This window comes from Crocodylus porosus, unplaced genomic scaffold (assembly GCF_001723895.1).
Source record: "Crocodylus porosus isolate Cpor-Errol unplaced genomic scaffold, CroPor_comp1, whole genome shotgun sequence".
NCBI lineage: Eukaryota > Metazoa > Chordata > Crocodylia > Crocodylidae > Crocodylus > Crocodylus porosus.
In genome coordinates, this window is record NW_017728892.1 from 8,236 (window position 1) to 30,296 (window position 22,061).

Here is a 22,061-nt window from a genome sequence, read left to right on the forward strand (position 1 = left end):
ACCAAGTTGGACAAGCCAAAGAGTTTCACCCAGGTGTTCCTCTCAAGCCCACAGACTTGTGCATGGCTACAGTTCATCCTCCAGAAAAGCATCCTGTCTTGATCTGAGGACAAGTGCTGGAGAAGCCACTGCTTCCTTGCATTTGTTCCAATGGTTACTTGCCCTCACTGCTAAAATATGGCACCTTATTCCTCATTTGAATTAGTCTGCTTTTAACTTCCAGGAATTAGGGCTTGTTATGCATCTCTCTGCAGGAGGGAAGTGGGGATATATAATACAGAGAAGGAGGAAGGCTGTTCCCTGTGTCAGAGGTGCCATGGAAAAGAAGCCTGGAGACATGAAGGGAAAGTGAAAGGGAGCAGATAAATAAATCTTTCCGAGCAGTAACTCATAATGAATACTGTAAATCAATAAGGAGGGAGGTCATGGCCAGCAGCTGGGGGCCTGACCCTGGCACCTCAAAGAGAACTGGCCCAATCCTAGGCAGCAGCTGTGGTCCTGACCCCACCACCGTGAAGCTCTGGGTCTTACCTCCTTCCAGCAGCAGCCTGACAGTCCCGTAGTCGTTAGCAAGCACGGCGTAGTGCAGAGCTGTGCAGCCCTTGAATGTGGCTCGGTTGTTCAGGCGGTTGTTGAACTCGTCCTCCCGCGTCACTAGAACTGGAGAGGGCAAAGCGTGAGAGAGGCTTTCCATGCAGTGAAACGATGTACGCTGCTAACAAGCTGCCCTTGAAGCAGCTCACCCTCTGGGTCCCCCAGCAGCAGGATCGTGAGGAGAGGCTATGGGTACTGCACTCCAACCCCACCAGCGGAAGACACAATGCTGCTGGAAGAAGCCTTTTGACCCACTCGGGCAAAAGCAAGTGCTCTCCATCCACCCAGCCCAGAGGCTGTAGATAGCCTGCTTGCCTCCTCTGGAAATCCCAGGCCATCTCTACACACTAAAAAAAAAAAAAAAAAACCAAAAAAAACCCCACTCTTCCTGGCAAAAGCACCCTTAAGCCTGCTGTGCTGTTCTGCACTGGGTGCCTCCTGTGACAGCCAGGGTCACTGAGCAGTGCTAGTTAGTGTGGCACTTCAGCCAGGCTAACAGGACTGGGTGGCTTCTGGTTTAGGTAGCAACTTGCCTGCAGTGACATAGCACCACTGCCAGGATGGTAAGTGGGCTGTGTAGAGGGTCCCAGGTGAGGCAGTGGACTGTTATCCTTGCCCCTGGTTAGCGACTGCAGGTATGCCAGGGGAGGGAGCTTTCTGGAGGGCTTCCTCCCTGCCCTCACGGCAGGCATGACAAAGAGGGCATAGCAAGCTGCTGGGGGCCTGGGGAAGCTCGCTCGACAACCAGAGGAGGTCTTACTACTCTTTCCACCCCCACTGAAAGTAGCACAGACACCAGAGTGGAAGCAGGAGCTCTAGCTCCCAGACCCCCGCGGCTTCTGCTGCCTCCTTTCCCCTGAAATGAGCAGTGGAGACAAGTGACTAATAGGAAGGTTCTGGCTGGATAGTCCATCTTCCCAATTAAAATGGAGAAAGCCACCCACTCACAAACTTCTGTGTGCAGCTCCAGACAATAACTCTGCATGCACCTGTGTGCTGGACATGCACACTTGCCACAGGAATATTAAACAGCATTTATCACTGAGCTTTCCTCCCTCACCTGCAGTCTGCCTCCTAATCCATCTCCATCAGGATGGCTTCCAATATTCCAACCTCTCGCAAACTTCACACAGTTGCCATTACAAAACCCACCTCTATGAGAAATACCTTCTGCCCCCAAGATTAAGGAAGGAACGACGCTGGCATGAGACCAGGAGGTATCATATTCAGTTTAAGGGTGCTCCCATCTCCCTACCTGCATACACCTGGTTTGTTATCTTTTTGGCTCGGACTTCTTGTTCTGGGTTTGTTTGTAGAACAACAGGGTCTCTGCCCCAGAGTAGGGGACCTAAATGCTATTGCAGTGGAAATCATCATTATCCATGTCACGATGCAAGACAAAGCTTGGAACCATGGTTGTTTCAATCCTTGGTAGATACCCTGAAACTGCGACGTTCTTACGAGCAGAAAAAAGCTCTTGCAGATGGTTTCCAACCATGATTACATAGTTTTCATCTCAGTCTGAGCTCTACAGCTGAATACCTACATACTCAAGTATTTGGCAAAAGACACAAGGTAGCTGACACATGCTCACAGTCCAAACCAAAGCTGGCACCAGATGTTCAAAGGCAGATGCAGTAAGGGCTAGGTGCCGAGTGGTCTACACTGAAACATCAAGAGGTTGTGCAAGTCAGGTGTTTTCTTACCTGCAAGTTGGAGCTGAAAGGTCAGGGGATGCTGCAAGTCAGAATGAGAGCTACTGGGGGATGCTGTGTGCCGCGGTAATTTGCACTGCCTGGGCTCTAGCTAGATCAGCTCCTCACTTCCCAGGAATTCAACCCACTTGACCAGTTCAGCAAAAAGGACACAAGGAGCAGCAAAAGGATCCACTTTACTGACAAGTGTCTGATTTGAGCAAGGATGCAGATGCTTCCTCAGCCTGACAAAGAGTATTTGTACCCAAAAGTTTGCTAAGAAGAATTTTTCCAACTATTTGAGTTGGCCTAATAAAATATATCAGATTTACCCAAAGAACTTTGTCTGCCTATGTTCTTAGACCAAAACAGCTACAACCTACACCCCTGAGTTAAGCAACCATTTTTTCTGTCTGGGGAGTCAGTCTGCCTACCCTGCTTCCCCCACCCCAGCCTGATCTTCACTCAACTGTCTCATACAGTGTTTTTTGGTTGATAGAGTATCCCATGCTTTGAAAAAAAATCAGATAAATGGGGGTAAAACTTAACTCCAGCCACAGGAGTCAGTGGGTACCAGTGTCTGCCTGTCCAGTATCAAGGAACAAAAGGCAAAGACCTTCTAGTTGTACCCTGCAGGACCCCTGGGCACTTTGGGGAATCAATCCTCAGCCTCATGGATTCAGTAGTCTTTCACCGAGACTCCCATGCCCATCTGTCTTGAAGTGCAAAGTACCTGCACAGCCTCTCCATCCTCCCGGCCCCCCCATAAGCTGAGCTTGTCATCTACGAGGCAGGCTGCCTTCTGTTTCCTGCTGCACTCTTCACTCTGGTGCCCAGGGGAGGGCTGCATGTGTGCCAGGACCAGACCAGGCCTCTTAACTACAGCCTCCTGTAGGCAGGGATGTTGCCAGCTGTTTCCGGAGAGCTCTGCAAGCTCAGTAATTAGTAAGAGTAACGAAAATGGTCATGGACCACGGAGTTTCTGCAGCGCGGGGTCCCTGGGATACGTCCCCATAGCCACTGTTGCGTTCCAAAAAACAGCTGAAAGTTACACCACTGACTGAATTAATAGCTAATCCCGCCCCAGCCCTGCATGGCTGCTAATAAACCTCAGTCCCTGAAAAAACCAGCAATTAGCGGCACACTCCCCTCCTTCCTCAGGTATCTTGGATGAGCATACATGGTGTGTATGTATATTTATTTATTTGTCTTCATTTCCCATCCAGGGAGGGGCAGGATAATGAACTGCGTGCGTCAGGGAAGATGAATTTGAGATACTAGGGAGCAGTGCAGTAAAAAGATTAAAGTGTTATTATTGTTGGGTTTTTTTTCCCCCCATGGTCCATTGTGACAGCTCGGCCGTCATCTGTAAAAAATGTCTCAGCGAGAGATAATCATCGGAAACTCAATAAAGCGTCAGGGGAAGCCTCGTCTGCCATCAATCACTGGGTGCCTGGAAATTTTCAGCCCTGTCTCCCTTCCTGCCATCCATATAAATGTCTGTAATATATTTTGTGCAGTGTGTGTGGTGCGGAGCCTCCCGATTTCGATGTTTTTATGAAAAAATATTTATACGCAAAATATGCAAATTGTTAAAAAAACAAAGGCAGTTTCGCCCTTCCTCTCTTTTTAAAAATGCAACTGAATTTATTCTTTTTAATAAAACATGTCAACCTAAGAATTAATGCAACTTCTTACTGAGTGGCCTTATCTTTCCCCACACCCAGAAAAAAAAAAAGATACCTATTGGTTTAGAGAGGGCTGCATGCAGACAGAAACAATTAACTTTATTGGCTGATATATTTTGTCTTAAATAAAGTCTGCATACATGCATTATGTATTGGCATTCCATTGTTCATTTTTTTTTAATGTCGTTTCATGCATTTTGCATTCGTTGCTCTAGCTGCCTGATGTGCGCGTGTTCCCATAGAGCAAAGGGGCTGTTGTACCAGTGTTACAGTGAGGGATGAGGGCAGAGAGCTTTTAAAAATAGAATTACACCCTGTCAAAACCATTCTCACGTTGATCCATTGTCCTAACCGAATGTGCATTTTATCAAAGCCACAGGTTCAAAGATTACACTGCGGCTGGACGGTAGTTGGCTTTCGGCTCACAGCTGTGGGAACAAATGCTGTTGAAACCAATGGGCAAATCTCGTCGCATGGCTTTGGCTCTGTGACTGGACTCATACTGCACCTCTGCCACAGTAAGAGGTTCTTTCAAGTTAGCTCCTCATAATAAGCAGGACGTGCTTAAAATTTCTGAGCTGATGGTCATGGGGTTTTTCCCAGTTCGGTGATAAGTCCCAGGGAAGCCTGGAGTACTGGGCTGGTGACAAGGAATGACACTAACCTGCCTTCTCCTGGGACACCATGTGCCTTGGACTATGAGCACGTAAGCTAAGAGGCTTACAGAGTGCTGGAACAGCAGAGAGACTTACAGATCATCCGGATGGCATGCGACACTGGTGACCTGGTAGGGGATGCACTGAACCCAGGTGCTGATATGATGTGTGGGAGACTTTCAGGAGAGAGATGAAACTGAGATGCTGACCATGAAGGCAGTGGAAGAGCCACAGCACACAGAGCACAGATGATACTTGTGATGCCCTGACCAAATACCAGCAGGGTTTTTCAGCTTGTCCACATAAATATTCCCTTGCTGTTTTGCATGGAGAAGCTGATCTTCCTTTGACATCCACTTCTAAACACTCAGGCAGGGTTGCTGTCCTGTTCTACCCCAGAGCTGCATTTGAATGGATTAGATGCTTTTTCTATCTTCCACCTGAAAGTGACTGTGTATGCATCTTTATCAGGCCTCTAATGTTTCCACGTAACTTCCAGGACACTAACAGATCTCTGTGCACACACATCTGCACTTATCTTTTTCCTTATTAAGGCATGTTGTCAAATAGTCTGCACTTAAGCTGAAGGTGATGCAGCCCCTAAAAGTGAGTCCACATTTCTATTCTGACAGCAGAACATTGAATGCAGGCCCGGCTCACAGCACATCTACACTTGAGACTGCTAAAGGGAAATCCAAGCGTCAGTCCCAAACAACACACACCTTACTTCTATGCACTTACCTTATCGAAAGGGACACACACACACGTCTGTGCAGTTCCTTTCCCATTATCCTGTGGAAAGACATGCCCACAACACAGAACCCCCTGCGCCATATCATTGCTGGCTCAGAGGAAAGAGTGCCAGCTAGTGAATCCCCTGCAGCCCCCTCTCTCCAGATACAGTCCCAGGCTAGGCCTGCCCTAGCTTGCGAGAACATCAGGATTTTAGCACAAGGATGGCACAACCATCCACACCCCTCTGCAGGATGGTACCAGGCCCTGGGATGATTTTGATCATTTGTTTGAACTATTTTAAAGCTCTCCACTGTGATGCAAAAAGCCAAGATGAGGTGGCCTCCAGGTGCACCCCTCCCCAGCCTCAGCAGCCACAGGGAAATCAGTTACCTTGTTCCACTAAAGGTCCATGAGTGCTGTTTTTGCCACTGATTTCATTGGAATCAAGCCACGGTAGGGTCAAGGAACTCTCCTTACCTGGGAGCCCTGTCCTCTGCCACCATTTTCACAGATTTTAGGAAGGAAGGGGCTCTTTTTCAGGCCAAACAACTTCCACCAGGGGTTTCTGCATTGAGCCTGGAACTGCTGTTTGAACTAGGACAGACCAATATGAAAGACATCCCATTCCCTCATAGACTTCAAAGCTCACTATTTCAAGGCAGTATTCTGGGATAGTACGTAACAAACCTATGCCTACAACTTCTAACAGTGTCTGTGAAGTGGAAAGCAATGCTGGAGTGAACCAGAATAACTCAATGATTTCTCTGAACTGTGGGTGTTAAAATATGGGATAATTTCCCCACAGAGAGCAAAGCCAATACTGTATGAAGCATAAAAGGTACGTGAAGGAAACATTTGCTTTGTGCATTACCTTCTAGTGAATGGAGCCCCTTCTCTCTGGCTGTCTCGTAGACACTGCTGAATTCGTCTCCTAGGTTGGGATCGGCACCAGCTGCAAGCAGGCTCTTGATCACGCTGGTTAAAAAAGAATGAAACATTACAAATAATATGATTTTCATCAAGGAGACTGGTTTCGGAGGGGGTGGGGGGAAATCAGACGGAAGTCCGGGAACCCAAATCCATCACAGAGCTTGAGAAGGAAATATCTCTTAGCACCGAGAAGAAGAGACCCATTCTTAATGCTTCATAGCCAGCAAAGACCTGTTAGATAACAGTGTCACTTAATGATATTAACATGAATATTAATGGTCCTGAAGGCAACTGGAATACTGCATTTAGGAGGCATCTGGGGAGCAGCTAATTTTGAAGCCCCGGTTGCAAAGTTTCTCTGCTCAACACATCTCGCTTCCAAAATGTCTACAGAGAAATGTCTTTGTGCTATGAGCTACATTTCTGGCGCGCTGTATCAGACTGACACCTTGCCAGCCTTGATGAATGGTTGCAAGGGTATCCATCCGCAGCAGAGAGACTGCCAAGCAGCTCAAACAGCTGATGTAACACTAGCAAGGCCTCTGCAACAGGCAGATTCTCATGGTAGTTTCTGCACTGACAAAGGCAAAATTCAGTTATGTTGTTTCATGCATCGCAGAGATGCTAATGGCCACTGTATCCAGGCTTCCTAAGCAATGAAGACCCCCAAGGCAACATGATCCCACTGCTAGACAGAAGAGCAGCTCAGTGAGGAAAGCAGCAGGCCTTTGAAGAACCCCGTGTCTCACCAAGATGGACACCTGCAGATATAAGGGCCTTCACCTGAGATGCTCTGCACAGGGACACAATCAAAGGAGTCTGTCCTTGATATGGGATCTCACCTGCATCCAGTGAGAAGCCAGAGACACTCCTTGGCCTCTTGTCTGCCTTCAAAGATACAGGACCCTTCTGAACACTTCAACAATAGATTGCAATAGCTTTGGTTTCACCCTTAAGTGAAACTGGAGAACTATATGAAGCATTCCCACATCACCCTCTTCACTGGGACATAAGACAACTGGTCTGAAAAGAGCTAGACAGGGACAGCTCCATGACCTGGACTGCAATCCAGCAGCTGGAAGGCCTTTATAAAAGTGATGTTATTCTTTGAGACTTTAGAGATGTCACAGATAAAGAACAGAGGAAGAAAATGCCCAGGAAAGAAACAGTGTACTGATGAAGTCCCCCAAGTAGGGCGTTTGTAGACCCTGACTGAACAGCAGGCCACTGTCTATACTCCAAAAAAACCCACTACCATAAATGACAACAGCAGACACCTTCGGCAGCAGTCCTGGCGGCAGAGGAAAGAACGAGAGAATCTGAACTCTCCTCCAGCTTCCAGAGCAGGGGTGTCAGCCTCGTCTGGTGGGGCCATGTCATGGGCCGGGTCTGGAGTGCAAAGCTGCATCGCCTAGCCCGCAGGGCTACAAATTTGGTTGGCAGGAACGACTTGTCCAACTGTCAGATTTCCAGCCCCCGGGCCAGACATCGTGTCTCTACTCACCAGATCTGGCCCACAGGACCAGAAATTTGGCCGTGGGCTAAGCGACAGTAGAGTTAGTTCTTACAGCTGTGGGAACACTGTTCACCTGACTGCCAAATTTGCAAGCTGGTGGGCAACCCCAAGGGCCAGACCCAGAGCACTGAATCATGTCACCTAGCCCCCCGGGGCTGCCTGTGGGGCTGGAAGGTGGGCAGCAGGATGGGAGGCAAGTAACGCTGCCACCCTTGCTCCACCATCACATTTCGGACCATGCGGGGAGCCCTGCAGGACACCTCTGCTCCAGACATAGATGTAGGCTGGATGGAGCCTCCCACTGTTGCTGCCCACATCTCTCTGGAGACGAAGGACATCTAGTGCCCACAGCTGTAGATCTGCCACCATTCACTAGTCAGTATATAGAGCAAGCAGGCTCAGGAAGTTGGTGCAGAAAGCCGCCATCTGTTTTGGAACGAAATGAGCATTAAGCAAGAATTAGATTTGTTTTCCTTCTCTGCAGGCAGCTGGAGGCCATTTTTTCTGATTTTTTCCCTCTTCTTCCTGGGCTCAGGCTTTCATGGCACTCAGATAAGTAACACAGTGCTTAGCATTCATAGTGGGAGACAGGCCTGATGGACTGACAGAGGTGCTCTACAACAGGCACCATGGACTGACTGATTGACAGCCCTTCACAGGCTGCTTCTTGTCAAGACACATTTACAATCCTGCTTAAATTCCTCCCCGCTTATCCCATGACAATAAATGCAATCGGGGGGCGGGGGGCGTTAGCTGACTTCTCCAACAAGACACAGCACTAGAAGTGTGTTTCTAGCTGGCCAACCTTGAAAGGTCTCAAAGGTGTTGACTCCAGTCTCATGGACCGAGTTAAAAGTCAGGAGTCTTGAGACCTGGGTCTCTCCTCAGCTGTATCCTGAATTTCTTGTTCAACCCTCAGGAACTGACTTGCATTCACATGGTCAAGAATGGCCTGGGTCTGATTTTTCAGGAGGTGTTGAGAACCTGCACATCCCACTCATCTGGAGTGGACTTAGGGTATTCAGCTCTTCTGGAAAAAAAAAAAAAAAAAAAAATCAGACCTCACGTGTTTCGAGTGGAACAGCCAGGATTAAAACAATCTGCTGCTGGTTTGAGACTGCCATCCATTCGCCACTTCAGTTGTGCAAGATTTCTCACCAGCTTTCCGTGTAAAGGACACTGCTTATGCGTCTGAAACTGCCCCGTGATGGTTTAAACCATACCTGGAATGGAGGAATCAACCATTGCAATGGGCACTCGTGAACCGTCACACAGGGATCTGAAATGGGACAGTTCCCAAGGCTCAAACCTACTTTCCAAGGCATTCAATGAGTGCACAAGATCCCTCTACAAAACACATCATGAGATCCCAACTCACATTGGGTTTGTACACCGAATGGAGATCAGGAATGGACAGATGTGTGGCTAGGCATGTAGGAGACGGCTATTACTGCACCTCTCTGCTGGGCAGCCAATATTAGCCTGTTTGCCTCGAGTAAACAGCTATCCCAGAATGGATGTGGACACATGCATCTTGTGGTGCATCTCGCATCCTAGTGTTTTGCCCTGATTCTTCTAGAGGTAATTCTTTACTTGACTGAGAGAACTTATTTTTGGGCTAAAGTTTTGCATTATCAGTGTGGCACTTTACTTACGCTGACGTAAGGCTGATCTAGGTCAGTGATCTAGGTAGTAATCTTAGGTCACTGGTGTAAATTTGCCACCTGTCCAGGCCCAAACAAGCACGGTTGTAACACTGAGGGTAAATCAACCCAATACAGTTGACTGAGGACCTGCTAAATACATCCTTCTTTGGACTCCTTCCTGTCAGGGCTGCATCTGTTTCTAAGAGAGATGTTTTCATGTGCCCTCAAAACTTCCAGGCTCAGTGCAGGTATTGCCAGGAAAGATTTTTACCCTGCTGATCATAATGGGCTCTTCTGACCTCTACGAGCCCACAGATATTTCCTCCATGCCTGGGAGAGTGCAGCAACAGGGCTAAGGATTCCTCATCCTAGGGATCCTTCATCTGAAGGACTACAGGGAGCATGTTTCAGCAGGATGCTTTACAGTCACCTTGTCCCCAGTCCTCAGCATCCAAAAGACTCACCTCAAGCGAGAAGCAAAGGGTGCTGAGCTACCCACATTCAAAAGGCAATGACCTAGATCAAAGAACCTGGCTCCATTACCCGCTTTCCTTGCAAAACTGCAGGGTAGGGAGCCGATTCCACACGCATCAGCCATGATGATTCCTTCTTCTCAATGCATCGCTAGGTGCCGCAGCTTGTTTAGGATGCAGCAGCGTGCCCACTCAGAGCTGCTACTGCTGTTGTCTGAAGCCCTGGTCGGTCCACATCCTGGCTGCTCTCCTCCACAAGCCCCATCTCGGTGTCTGCGCTCCAGTGCTGCCTGGCTTTCAGGAGCCCCCTGCTCCCGATTCAATTGACAGGCTGGAACATCTCCCTGGGTCTGTTACGTGCCTCTTCATAAAAGACTTGCTTTAAGGATCCACAGCTCTAGCACAGGATCCGACTCCACAACCTTCTGGCCCCATGGTGAAGCTCAGCCATCTAATGAGTCATGCTAGCGCACGAACGACGATGACTCGTCACTGCCTTGGCGACTCCATCCATCACGGCTCTCCCCCGCTCCGTGGCTATTTCGCGAGCGCTCTCCCTAGGCATCTGCTGTCAACTTCACGGGCACTCAACAACTCTCGGAAAGACTTTTTCCCATCATTCACAGCTCATTCTTGTTGCTGTTTGAGTTTGAAAAAAAATGTAAAGGGAGAAATGCTTACTGTAGAGGTGGCATAGGCTAGCAGCAAAAGCAGGAGGGTATAAAGTCAAAATTCCTGGTTCTTTTCTATCCACAGATCTTTGCCTAGCTGTCCCTCAAAGTCTGGAACCACAGGATCTCTCCCCAAGATGACAGCTTCCATACAGTCTCCATCATATACTCAGAGCCAATTCCTATCAAGTGGCTTTTAAAAGGAATTGAAAAGGGCTTGATGGTTTAAATGCAACGGGGCAATAATTTGCTGTACATTCAAACCTCTCTATCCAATCATCCTTCAATCTAACCTCCTGCTCTTAGGGCAGGCAGTCCCCTCCAGGCACCTAATGTCACCAAGCCAGCCAGACAGCTTGGAAATCATGAGTATTGATTGCACCTGTCCAATTTGCAGGTAACAGAACATGCAAGCAAATTAGCCTCTGCACAAACACCCGCCATCCTTAAGGACTGAATGATGGGAGGCACTGCGTACCTGAGGTGCTCAATACCAACATTATCCAAGCACCCAAGGAGCCCAAGCACAAGTTGGCAGCATGGGCTGATGGTCACAGCAAGAGACTGGGGTCTGTTGTGAGCTGTCACTAGGTCCCTGTGTAACGATGAACAAAATGTCCCCTTTCTTACTCAGTGGTAAGACAGGGAAAATTCTTTCCTACCTAAGAAGTCAGCTGTGAGGGTTAATTAATTATGCTTTACAAGGCACTGTGAAGGGTCTATGAAGGAAGGTCAAAGGGACGTTTTAATCCACCATAATTTTTTCTATCTGCTCTTTCTTTTTATCAGGCCACAATTATTTGCCGGTCCTGCTAAGGGGGTTAATAGGAGTCATGTTCTTCCTGTATATTTCCTCCACCGAGTTCCTGGGGAGCTCTAGCAGAGCAATGCTCTCCCATCAGGTAAGGCCGACGATGCTCAGTGGCAGGCTTCCCTCAATAACTCACCTGTGCTCAGCAGCCTCAACAAGCCAGAGCTTTAATTTGCTGATCAAGTTTTCATTTGATTAGGGACAGGACCTATTCATCTGGGCAAATATAAATCTGAATTGACCCCGGAGATGACTCAGAGGGCAATGCTTAACTAAAGTTCACTGGGCAGTTAAATCAATTGCAATAAGTGCTTTCTGCTCTTAGTGGCTGGGCCAACTTATTGTTAAGAGAAGGGGAGGGGGGGAATGGAGCTGGAAAGCTGAGCTGAGATAACTGGACTCTAGCAGGCCTCAGCCACGGTGGTCATACCAGTGCCAGGACAGCTGGAGCTGGTAGGTCAAGATCAGAAATCCCCATGACTGGGAGTTATGAACGATGTCAAGGCTTCCTGGGATTTGGAGAAGGGGCAGTTCCCGCTGGGGACAAAGTAAAGGGAGAAAGGGAGGGCATAAGGAGACAACTTTCATCTCATTGCCACCTGTGTGGTTCTTTCAGGCAGTGCCAAGAACACCTTTGTGCCCAGCCAAGGCCACGCAAGATGAAGCAGCCACAACAGCCCCTTAGTGCGTACGCTGATCCAGTGCCCCACATCCGGACTTGGAAAAATACACAGGACAACCACCCTTCGAAGCACTGCAGCAAAGAAGCATTTTGTGCCTCCGAGTGCATGTTCTACTCCGAGCAGCCAATTAGCAGTGCATCACTTGGAAGGCGAGACCAAACTGGCCTCTTGGTTGTGGTTCAGTAGAGTGACTGCAAAGCTGTCCGACTGAGCTTAGTATCCAGCCTGGCAGCTAGATCAGGGGCGTGGGTTTTAAACAAAAGCCAGAGGGCTAATTCCACAAAGCTGCCAGACAGGCTGCAAGTGTGTGGCCGCTCCTGAAGTGGGCAAAGGAAGCAGCTTGTTTCTCCGAAGAGCAGGCTTTTTCATTGAGAAGACCGAAGGGATGGCCGCAGCTGCTGCTCATTCAGCTCATCCGCAAGCACGAGGTGCGGACGCACGCGGCAGGGACGCAGCCCGGCGGCTGGAGCTGCTCGACAGACGCGCACGGTGTGGGACCCGCCCAGAGGTGACAGCAGAGTAGAGCATCCTGCCCAGAAGCCACGCACTCTTCTCAGAGCTCGTTTGTGAGATTGCGTTCAGCTCCTCATTTCCAAACCGTGCTGTGCAACAGCACAGCAACAACGTGGGACACGCACGGGCCTGTGTGCGCAATCCATCCCAGGGATGGAAGGCCGTGTCCAGAGATTTCCCTCCCCCACATCCCGGGGCAGCCTGTCCCACTGCTCTGCTGCCCGACAGCTGGGGTGTTCTTCCTGAGGTCTGATCCAACGCTGCTGTGCTGAAGGATAAACCCATCGCCTTGGCTCCAGCTCTTTGCAGCTTCTTCCCATTCTTTACAGGAGCCTGCCAGATCCTGACAACTGCTGCCCTGTTCCTGCCTCGATCGCCTTTTCTTCATTCTCGCAGCCTGCCTTCCAACCCCTTTACCATGCGCTCACTTCTGGATCCTCTCCTGCTTCTCTCTGTTCCCCCTGAAGTGGGGTACCCAGAACCAGACCCAATGTTTCAGCGGAGGGATAACCAGTGGCACCATCACCTCCTGTGTCTTCCATTTGGCCCTTGCTAATGCAGCCCCATGCTGCATTAAAATTTCCCCCTGACAGCATCACACGGCTGACTCACGTGGAGCCGCGGTCAGTCAGAACCCCGGATCCTTCCCGATAGGGCTGCTGCCTCCCCTCCGTACGCGAGCAATTTGGTTTCTCCTACCCCTGGGGTGGCGCTATACATTTGTCTGCGCTGAATTTCATTTTGCGGTGTGCGGCCCAATTCTCTAATTTATCAAGACCCTTTATCTGGAAGCTATTGACTCTGGAAGCATTAGGATGTGTACCCTGGTTGCTGAGTTCTGCCCCAGAGAGCTCCGAATGAGATGCCTGAAGTGGAAGGACTGAAAGCAAGGAGATGAGCAGACACGTGGAGCTAACATAGGTACTAGACTGTAGCAGGTGAACATATTGCTGCCTGCAGAAAGAGAACAGCCCCAGACAGGTCATGCTTCACTGTGTGCCTCAAAACTTTCCCACTGAGAGATATGATGCGCTATGTACTGCTATTAAACGCTGGCACGTGGCCATCAGTGTGCCCAATGGCACGCGCACCCAGAAGAGGTGCATTTCCCGAAGAGGTAACAACAGTCACTCGGAGAGATCCAACAGGAGAGGGAGGGCGAGGGGACCAGCAAGCAGGAGCATGCAGATTGCTCACAGGAGAGGGTGGAGGGAGTGGAAAGGAGGAATCTGGGAGGAAGAGACAGTGCTTGGTGGGCAAGGTGAAGGAGAGATGTCCAGAGTGCGGGACTGGGGGGAAGCGGGAAGCTAAGGGTGGGAAAAGGATGAGAAATGTGATGGAGTAAGAGGGGAATGCAGGGGTGTAAGCACAGACCTCCGGGTGCAGCAAGACAATGCAGCGCCTTGTGCAGGGGAGGGTGGGGAGAAGAAGCTAGCACTGTGAGGCAAGGATTAGCCACTGTGTGGCTAGGATTAGCTTCTCTTCCCTGGCGTCCCACTTGGTCCACCTGCCTGCTGGACTCTGGTCTCTGCTTAGCTATTCCTTGTATGCATCATCACCTCCCCTCAGGGCTGGGACCAAGCACTGGGAGAAGGCTGTAAAGTTGGCACGGAGGGAAATAAAGCAGAAAATTGTGCATTAAACAAAAAACTCCCGTAACTAGTAAGCTGCATGTGTAGGCCACCCTCATTGACTTCCTGCATGCTATATTCCCATTCCCCCATTGCAAGCACCTTTGTCCTCTCAATATAGAGAGCCTTCAGTCTGACAACAGCCTTTGACACAAAATCTTCATGTGACCTTGGTCAAATCATTTAACCTCTTATCTTCAGCATTCTCTCCATCTGTAAATGCTGATACCATCATCCCTAGTTAGATCTTTGTCTTGCTATGCAGTGGCCCAAACACAAGTAGGCATGAGGAGGCATCTTGCCCGTGTCAGAATAAAAGGCCTGCTCCCTTCACAACACAATTTCTATATAAAATGAGCTGCTCAGTTCAGGAGTCCTCAGGGTGGCCCAGTCCATCATCACGGGACCCACAGTGGATGGGAGCTCACCTGGGGGAATAGGGGGCCAGGTGAAAAGCTCTTTGCACATCTACCCAAAGTGTTAAAAACAGCACCACTTGGACAAAGCCTCTTTAGGGCTCTGTGGCTCGGTTACCCCAAATGTAAGGTGTACAAGCCTATTTTGCTGACTCCCAGAGGGGTAAGTCAGTGGCTGTCCTGAAGTCACTTGGGACTGTGGAACATAAGGCTCAGCTACATAGCAAATGAAGGAGTGATGGGAGCAGACAGACTGCAGCACGGGCTATCCTGAGGCCAGCGCCATGGGGGCCTCACTTCCATAGTTGCTAGATTGCACCCTTCCATGTGAGTAGGGAGGCATGCTTGGCTTGGCTCTGCTTCTTCTCAATGTCTTTGTCAGGCAAAAGTCATTATCTGCATTACAGCAGAACCCAGGAGTCCCAGCCGTGGACCAGGACAGTCCCATCCTGCACAAGGCAATACTGCACCCTGCCCTCTGCAGGCAAGGGTTAAACCCAAGAACAGAATCCAAGGTAAATGTCAGACATGCATGAGTGTCATGCGCATGTCTACAAAGGTACTAGTGTTCAACCCGCGATGCAAAAACCAAGAGGCCAAAATGAACGATCCACTGCTTTCTTATCAGAATGGCTAGAATGACAGTCTGGGGTGGAAACTAGCAGCAGGATCCCACTGCACACACAGACCATAGGAGAGACTCTACTTCCAAGGACAGACAGGCCTGCAAAGTAGGAGAGAAAGGAAGGTAGGAAAATCCAAGGCATGAAGAGAAGTGATTTGACTGAGGTCATGTAGCATGGCAGTGGCAGAACTGGAAAGATAACCCACATCTCCTAACCTTCCCCCAGACCCCGAGTCAGCACCCTTGCTGCTGAACCTGTGGCATTTACTCCTTGCCCTGCAGCGAGATCCATCTTTTCTAGACCAGTGGTGTTGGGACGAACAGAGTCGAGGAAGAGGCAGCAGAGCTGATCCCAACCCCTCCTGATCCAAAGACCAGAGGGATTCCACCAGGACTCTCCTGATTACGCAGGAGTATGCACTGTCCAAAAGCCCTGAAAGCATTAGATAAAGAACTCCTGCCCTTGTCACGCACCTGGGCTTTCTAGCTGCCCAAGCTACGGCAGTGCTCGTGACGACTGGCAACAGAATATTATTACTTCAAGGCAGGATTATCTCAAGGAACAGATTGCTAACAGGGACTGGAAATGACTGCTTGGCACAGAGGAGTCATGAGCTGAGGCACAGTTGGACAAACAACTAGGGAAGAGTACAAGACTATTGCTCGGGCATGCAGGGATGAAATCAGGAAAGCCAAAGCACAACTGGAGTTGCAGCAAAGGGACATGAAGGGTAACAAGAAGGGTTTCTACAAGAATGTCAGCAACAAGAGGAGGATCAGGGAAAGTGTGGGTCCCTTACTGAATGGGACTGCAACTTAGTGACAGAGGATGCAGAAAAGGCTGAAGTGCTCAGTGTGTTTTTTACCTCAGTCTTCACAAGCTAGGTCAGCTCTAGTACTGCGCTGGGGAGCATTTTGGGGAGGAGGTGAGCAGCCAACAGTGGTGAAAGAACAGGTTAGGGACTGTTTAGAAAAGCTGAATGTGTACAAGTCCACGGGGCCAGATACAATGCACATGAGGATGCTGAGGCAGTTGGCTGATATACTGGCCAGCAGCTCTACAGTCACCTTTGAAAACTTGTGGCAACTGGGAGAGGTCTCAGACAACTGGAAAAAGGCAAATCTAGTGCCCATCTTTAAGAAAGGGAAAAAGGAGATGTTGGGGAACTACAGACCAGTCAGCCTCACCTCAGGTCCCTGGAAAAATCATGGAGCAGGTGCTCAAGGAATCCATTTCTAAGTACTTGGAGAAGAAGGTGATTAGAAACAATCAGCATGGATTCACCACGGGCAAGTCATGCCTGACCAACCTGACCACCTGCTATGATGCAATGACTGAAAGAGCAGTGGATGGGATATAGCTGGACTTTAGCAAGGCTTTTGATATGGTCTCCCACAGCATTCTTGCAAGTGAGCTAAGGAAGTCTGGGCTGGATGAATGGACTGTAAGGTGGATAGTAAATTGGCTGGATTGCTGGGCTCAAATCAATGGCTGAATGCCTAGGTGGCAGGTGGTAGCAAGTGGAGTGCCCCAGGGGTTGGTCCTGGGGCCAGTTTTGTTCAACATCTTCATCAGCGATCTGAAAGATGGGATGCAGTGCCAGGATTCAGAAAGACCTTGACAAATTGGAGGACTGGACCAAAAGGAATCTCATGAGGTTCAGTTAGGACAAGTGCAAAGTCCTGCACTTAGGACAGAAAAATCCCATGCACTGGAGCAGGCTTGGGATCAACTAGCTAGGCAGCAGCTCTGCAGAAAGCAACCTAGAGCTTAGTGTGCCCTTCTTGCCAAGGCAGCTAATGGCATACTGGGCTGCGTTGGGACAAGCATTGCCAGCAGATGGAGAGAAGTGATTCTTCCCTTTGACTCTGCACTGGTGAGGCCACATCTGGAATCCCATGTCCAGTTTTGGGCCCCCCACTACCAGAGGAAGGCAATGAAAATGGTTAGGAAACTGTGACATGTGACTTCTGAGAGGCTGTCCGGCTGCTACAAAACCATTTCTCTCTGAGTGACATCTTCTGTGTAAGCCAGAATGACAAAGCAGAGGGCTCAAGGCCTCCAACTCCAAACGGTTTCATTTCCTATTAGCCAGAGTTTCCAGTGAACCTGTCTACATGTCTGTAGCTGCAGCATCCTGTAGTTTTCCCTAAAAAAAAATCCTCTCTCTCTCTGGTGCTGTAGGCAGCCTTGCCAGATCCTACCAGTCCTCCAGCCTTGACTTCTCCCACTTCAACCACTTCTTCAGGCCACCACCCTTCTAGCAGAGGACTAGACGACAGCACTGCCCCATACTCAGCTGCAGGGATCACGGTGACACGGTGCAAAATTGGCTCCCCCCAGTTATGAGCTGAACATGCAGGGTCTCCAGTGCTCCTAGGCAGCATGTCTCAGACATGTGGCAAAACATCCATGGTTTTGTGGCCCATATAGCAGGGTCCTTCCTTCCTTCCCTACCTGGGTGATACTTTTACCACCATCTGCTTCCTCCTCAGCTGTGCACAGCAGAGCTTCCAAGGGCTCCTCATACCTCTGCTCCCAAAGCAACCAAGTCTGCACTGCAGGCCAGCTGTGCCACGGAAGAGAACGGAGCTGGCAACACCTGGAACAGTGGTTTGGTATCACACGGGGGAGTGTTTTGACAGTCTCAGATCTCAGTGCCAGTAAGAACTCACCGAGGGGTCTGGGAGGCTAACTTCATTAACGCACAGAGAAATCAGAGAAAATGAGGGCTGGAACGGACCTCAGGAGGTCACACATAGTCCAACCCCCTGTTCCAAGCAGGATCAGCCCCAACTACATCATCCCAGCCAAGGCTTTGTCTAGCCGGGTCTTCAAAGCCTCCAAGGATGGAGAGTCTGCAACTTCTCCAGGTAGCCTATTCCAGTGCTTCACTGCCCTCCTTGTGAGAGTTTTTCCTAATATCCAATCTAAATGTCATCTTGTTGTCATCTGCCATGTCACGTTATACGATAGAGGCACTTCATGGGCACTCCTCTCCAGCCCTGCCAGCAGTTATGTGCTTAAGTACCTGTGCTGTACTTCCCAGTCTGTATACACCTGCACCCTTTGAAATCTAACAACAGGTACACACCAGATATTTTTTAACTTTGTCAAAAAAAAAAAAAAAAAATATCAGAACAGGCCAGGCTTTTGAAGAAACAGTCAGAAAACGGTGAAAACTTTGCAGAACAACAAGGACTGCCCCATATAAACTAAAATCACTGGCACATGGGGTTTTATTCTTTTAAATGGAGAAAGTCATAAAGGCTGTGACTTTGGGGGGGGGGGGGGAAATCAATTCAACCATTTTGTACCCTTCCAATATGAAGGAAGGGGGCTGTGAGAACTGGCAAAAGATTACCAAGTGAAAGGACAGTCACAAAAATTAACAGCAGTGTTACAAAGCCTAAAAGAGCGAGTTCTACCCAGGAAAGGGGCTTGAAAGAAAGCAACACAGGGCTCCATGCTAACGTTCTCTCTGCCTCCGGGCTGGCTGCGCTCACTCTGGCTGCTAGCACCACCAACTCTCCAAGCATCCAAAAGCCAAGCTGAGTTTCTGGCTCAAGTATTGCCAGCAGCAGCAAAATGTGCTACTCTTGCAGATGCATGTGTTAAACAACCACCCGACTCACTCTGTCTCCGTGGTCCTGGCTCTCTTGGGCTACAGAGGATGAAAAGCAGTAATAAGCCATTGTGGTGAGTAAATGTTGGCGGCTCTGGCTGTCTATCCATAAGGAGCAGATAATCAACTAGAGGGTGCCATTTTTGCATAGTCACTTGTGAGCAGAGCTACAGCTTCACAAATGTCGGTGTAAAGAAGAAAGTGCAATTAGCACAGACCAACACTGCACCAGAGACAGTCTTGCTCAGACCCTTTTTAACTATGCACAAGGTTTGGTCAACAACCCAGAAAGGGCTAAGCTATGTTTAAACTGGTTCAGGTAATACTGTTCTTAGCTTACTGCTAAGAAGAGAGAAAAGAACTGAAAGAGTTCCAGGAACCCAACAGGCATCTTGCATGTGAAAGGAAAAGCCCAAGTACTTAAAATTCGAAGGGCAAACCTGTGTCATTGAATCAAAAGCCATCAATTCCCAGAGCTCTGTTTTCTCTACTTCCATAGCCCTGAAGCCCCAAATGACAAACACAAAGCCAGGTTCTTTGGGATTCGGGTTAAAAAGGTCAGTATTTGGACTACGTATGTGAATGAGCATCTTGTGGGGAAATGTCAAATATCCTCTGTGTTGCTTTCCAGCTCAGTACATTTCCCAGGCAGTAATGCAATACCACTGTGTACACTGCAAAGCTGGAAATAGCGAGAGGGGTCAAACTCGCCCCTGGTGTAACCTGAGCAATGCCGATGGAGTAATCCCACCAGATGCAAGTCTGGCCCATGCTTACACTTGCCTTCATGGCATTATCTGATCAGCCTTTCACGGCACTGTCAGAGACAAGTGATGCTGCGTGTCACCTATTCGAGGGCTTTGTTCATTTAAAAAGATGGCAGAAATTATCCTCCAAAACGTGGAGGAAATAAACATGATTCACCCAAGAGCCAAAAGCATAGCATCTCTTTGTTGGATAAGATGCGACTGTTTGTGCTATGCCAACATACGAGACCAGCTTCGGTGCAGGCAGCCTGTGAGCCCTTCGATGTTTTTGCCACCGTTTCTATCCAAATTTTCGGCTGCGTATCTCAAAGAATGAGAAGGGAGATCCATGTGGGGCAGTTCTCACCCTGCAATCGGCCTTTCTCCTTGTCTCCCTGCCTTTGCGCCCCCAAAGCCCTGTTCTGGTCCACCAGTCACTCGGAATGGTCAACAGCCGTCACACTCCATCGCTGACCATTGTCCCTCGGCAAAGGTGGGAGGTTTCAAATCCATCCCTCCACGGACAAGCAAACAACGGGGCCCGTTGCTGCTCGGACATCAAAGTTAAACAAACAGCCCCGCATCCCCCGCCTCTCTGCCCATCTGAAGGGGCAACCCAAGGAGGTCGCGACTTTCAGCTTGTCATAGCACACATCAAAGTTCGCACCACACACGAACTCGGCACACGGGTTCGAATTGTGGCGCCCGAGAGCGGATATTCAGCTTTTGTGCCCCTCTTTAATCCTGTGTTTTCCCAAGTAATTAAGCCTTTTTGCTTATGAACTTGTGACTAAGTAAAGCAGCCCCCGAGAGGTTGTAACATCAAAGCGCGCTCGGCCGTCTGTACCACGTTGGCTAAAATTGGATTTCTCTCCCTCCCTTGTATTTTTAAATAAAAACTAATCGAATTTAGTTGTAGACTGAATCTATTGAAGAGTGCCTTTAAAGGTTACCAGAAGCCACAGCGATCATCATGGGAACTGAAGAGGCTGGGTGCATCACTCGGCCTCTTGGTTCAGAAAACCACAGCAATGAAAGCCAGTGGTTGGGGAGAAGCAGTCGCTCTTCCAGGAGCTGCTCAAGACTTCAGCTGAGTTCCTGATACCACACTACCTGCAACAATGCCATCCCTAGGCTGGGATCTCAGCAACTCTCAAGGTAAACAGGGAAGGCCTGGCCAGATGGGAGTCCTCCCAAAGAAACTCAGCGCAGGGGTAGAAAGTGGTGTGGGTAATTTACTATTCAGTGTTCCTCCCACCAAGCCTGCAGACCAGATGGCTCAGCTGAAGTTACACATGTAGGCGAATGAAGAACACAAACATATCGTCTCAGACTTAATTAGCAGCCACATCCAGGGGCAGGAAGCAAAGAGACAGCCTTCAAGTGAGCTCGATCTCAGTGGAGTCCCTGTGATTTATCAAAGGGAAAAAACCATGCAGTGACTTACCTGCTATGGTGGGACACACTTACCTAGAATTTCTGTTGATGGCTGCTACCATGAGCGGGGTCCAGCCGAGCTTGTGCCTGGCATTCACGTCTGCGCCCTCTGACAACAACCTGTTTGTAAAAGGACACGGCATCAGTAAGAGCATTTTTGCCTTAGACTGGGCCTGCTCAGCCCCCACCTGAGGCAGATCTAGTCCCTGGCACTGGGTCATCTGGCTTGTGAGACTCCCCAGGGGTTTCTGGAGAGCCGCACAGGCTGTGGCCCTGTGGACTAGATCAGGTATGCAGGGCGGTGTGGGACCCAACCCCTCAGGGAGGGTAGGGGATGCAGAGACCAACCCTGGTGAATAGAGCCAAGCAGAGGTGGCATGGGGCCCCAGGGCCTGATCCCAGCAGTGGTGAGGCTCTGGCACCCAATCCTGGTGTGCCAGGGCAGCATGAGGCCCAATCCTGGCACACAGCCCTGGGGCCTTATCCCAGAGCAGGGGTTTGGGAAGAGACAGTGTAAGGGCCTGATCTAATGGGCAGGACCCGATCCAGCCTGCGGATCAAACCAGTGTCCTTCACCTGGCCTGCAGGGCCAAAGCCTTGAGCACCACTGCAGGGTGCAGCACTGAATTGGGGCTGGAAAGAGAATCCCAGCTCCTTTGCTTCACGGTTCCTGGTTCCAACACAGGCAGAGCAGTAACACCCAACAGAGCCACAGCTCTTCAGTAGCCAATATGAAAGGAACTGGCCCAGTTCCTAGTGGACAGGAGTCCCTGCTGTGACTAGCAGGCCTGAATTTGTTATGGTTGCCCGTCAGCCTGAAGTCCTAGCAACCCATCAGTATGCTGGAGGTGGCAGGGAAGCTCACTGGCACATCTTCTGATGGGCAACACAAGATCCTTTAAGCTGAGGAACAGCCATAAAAGGTATAACCTGCACAGAGACATTAAACCCACAGCTGTGCTCTTTCAGT

The 22,061-nt window shown here is 49.5% G+C and overlaps 1 protein-coding gene across 1 annotated transcript in view; it reads right to left on the reverse strand.

Annotated features, from left to right (window-relative positions):
* Positions 1–388: 388 nt before the first annotated feature.
* CLPB (ClpB homolog, mitochondrial AAA ATPase chaperonin) overlaps positions 389–22,061 on the reverse strand; it is a 38,350-nt gene continuing 16,677 nt past the window's right edge. The window contains exons 3-5 of the mRNA XM_019555222.1: positions 21,125–21,211; positions 6,239–6,342; positions 389–660 (exon numbers count right to left, since the gene is read on the reverse strand). Of these exons, the coding sequence (XP_019410767.1) occupies positions 389–660; positions 6,239–6,342; positions 21,125–21,211 (463 nt within the window). The remainder of the gene's footprint in view (positions 661–6,238; positions 6,343–21,124; positions 21,212–22,061) is intronic.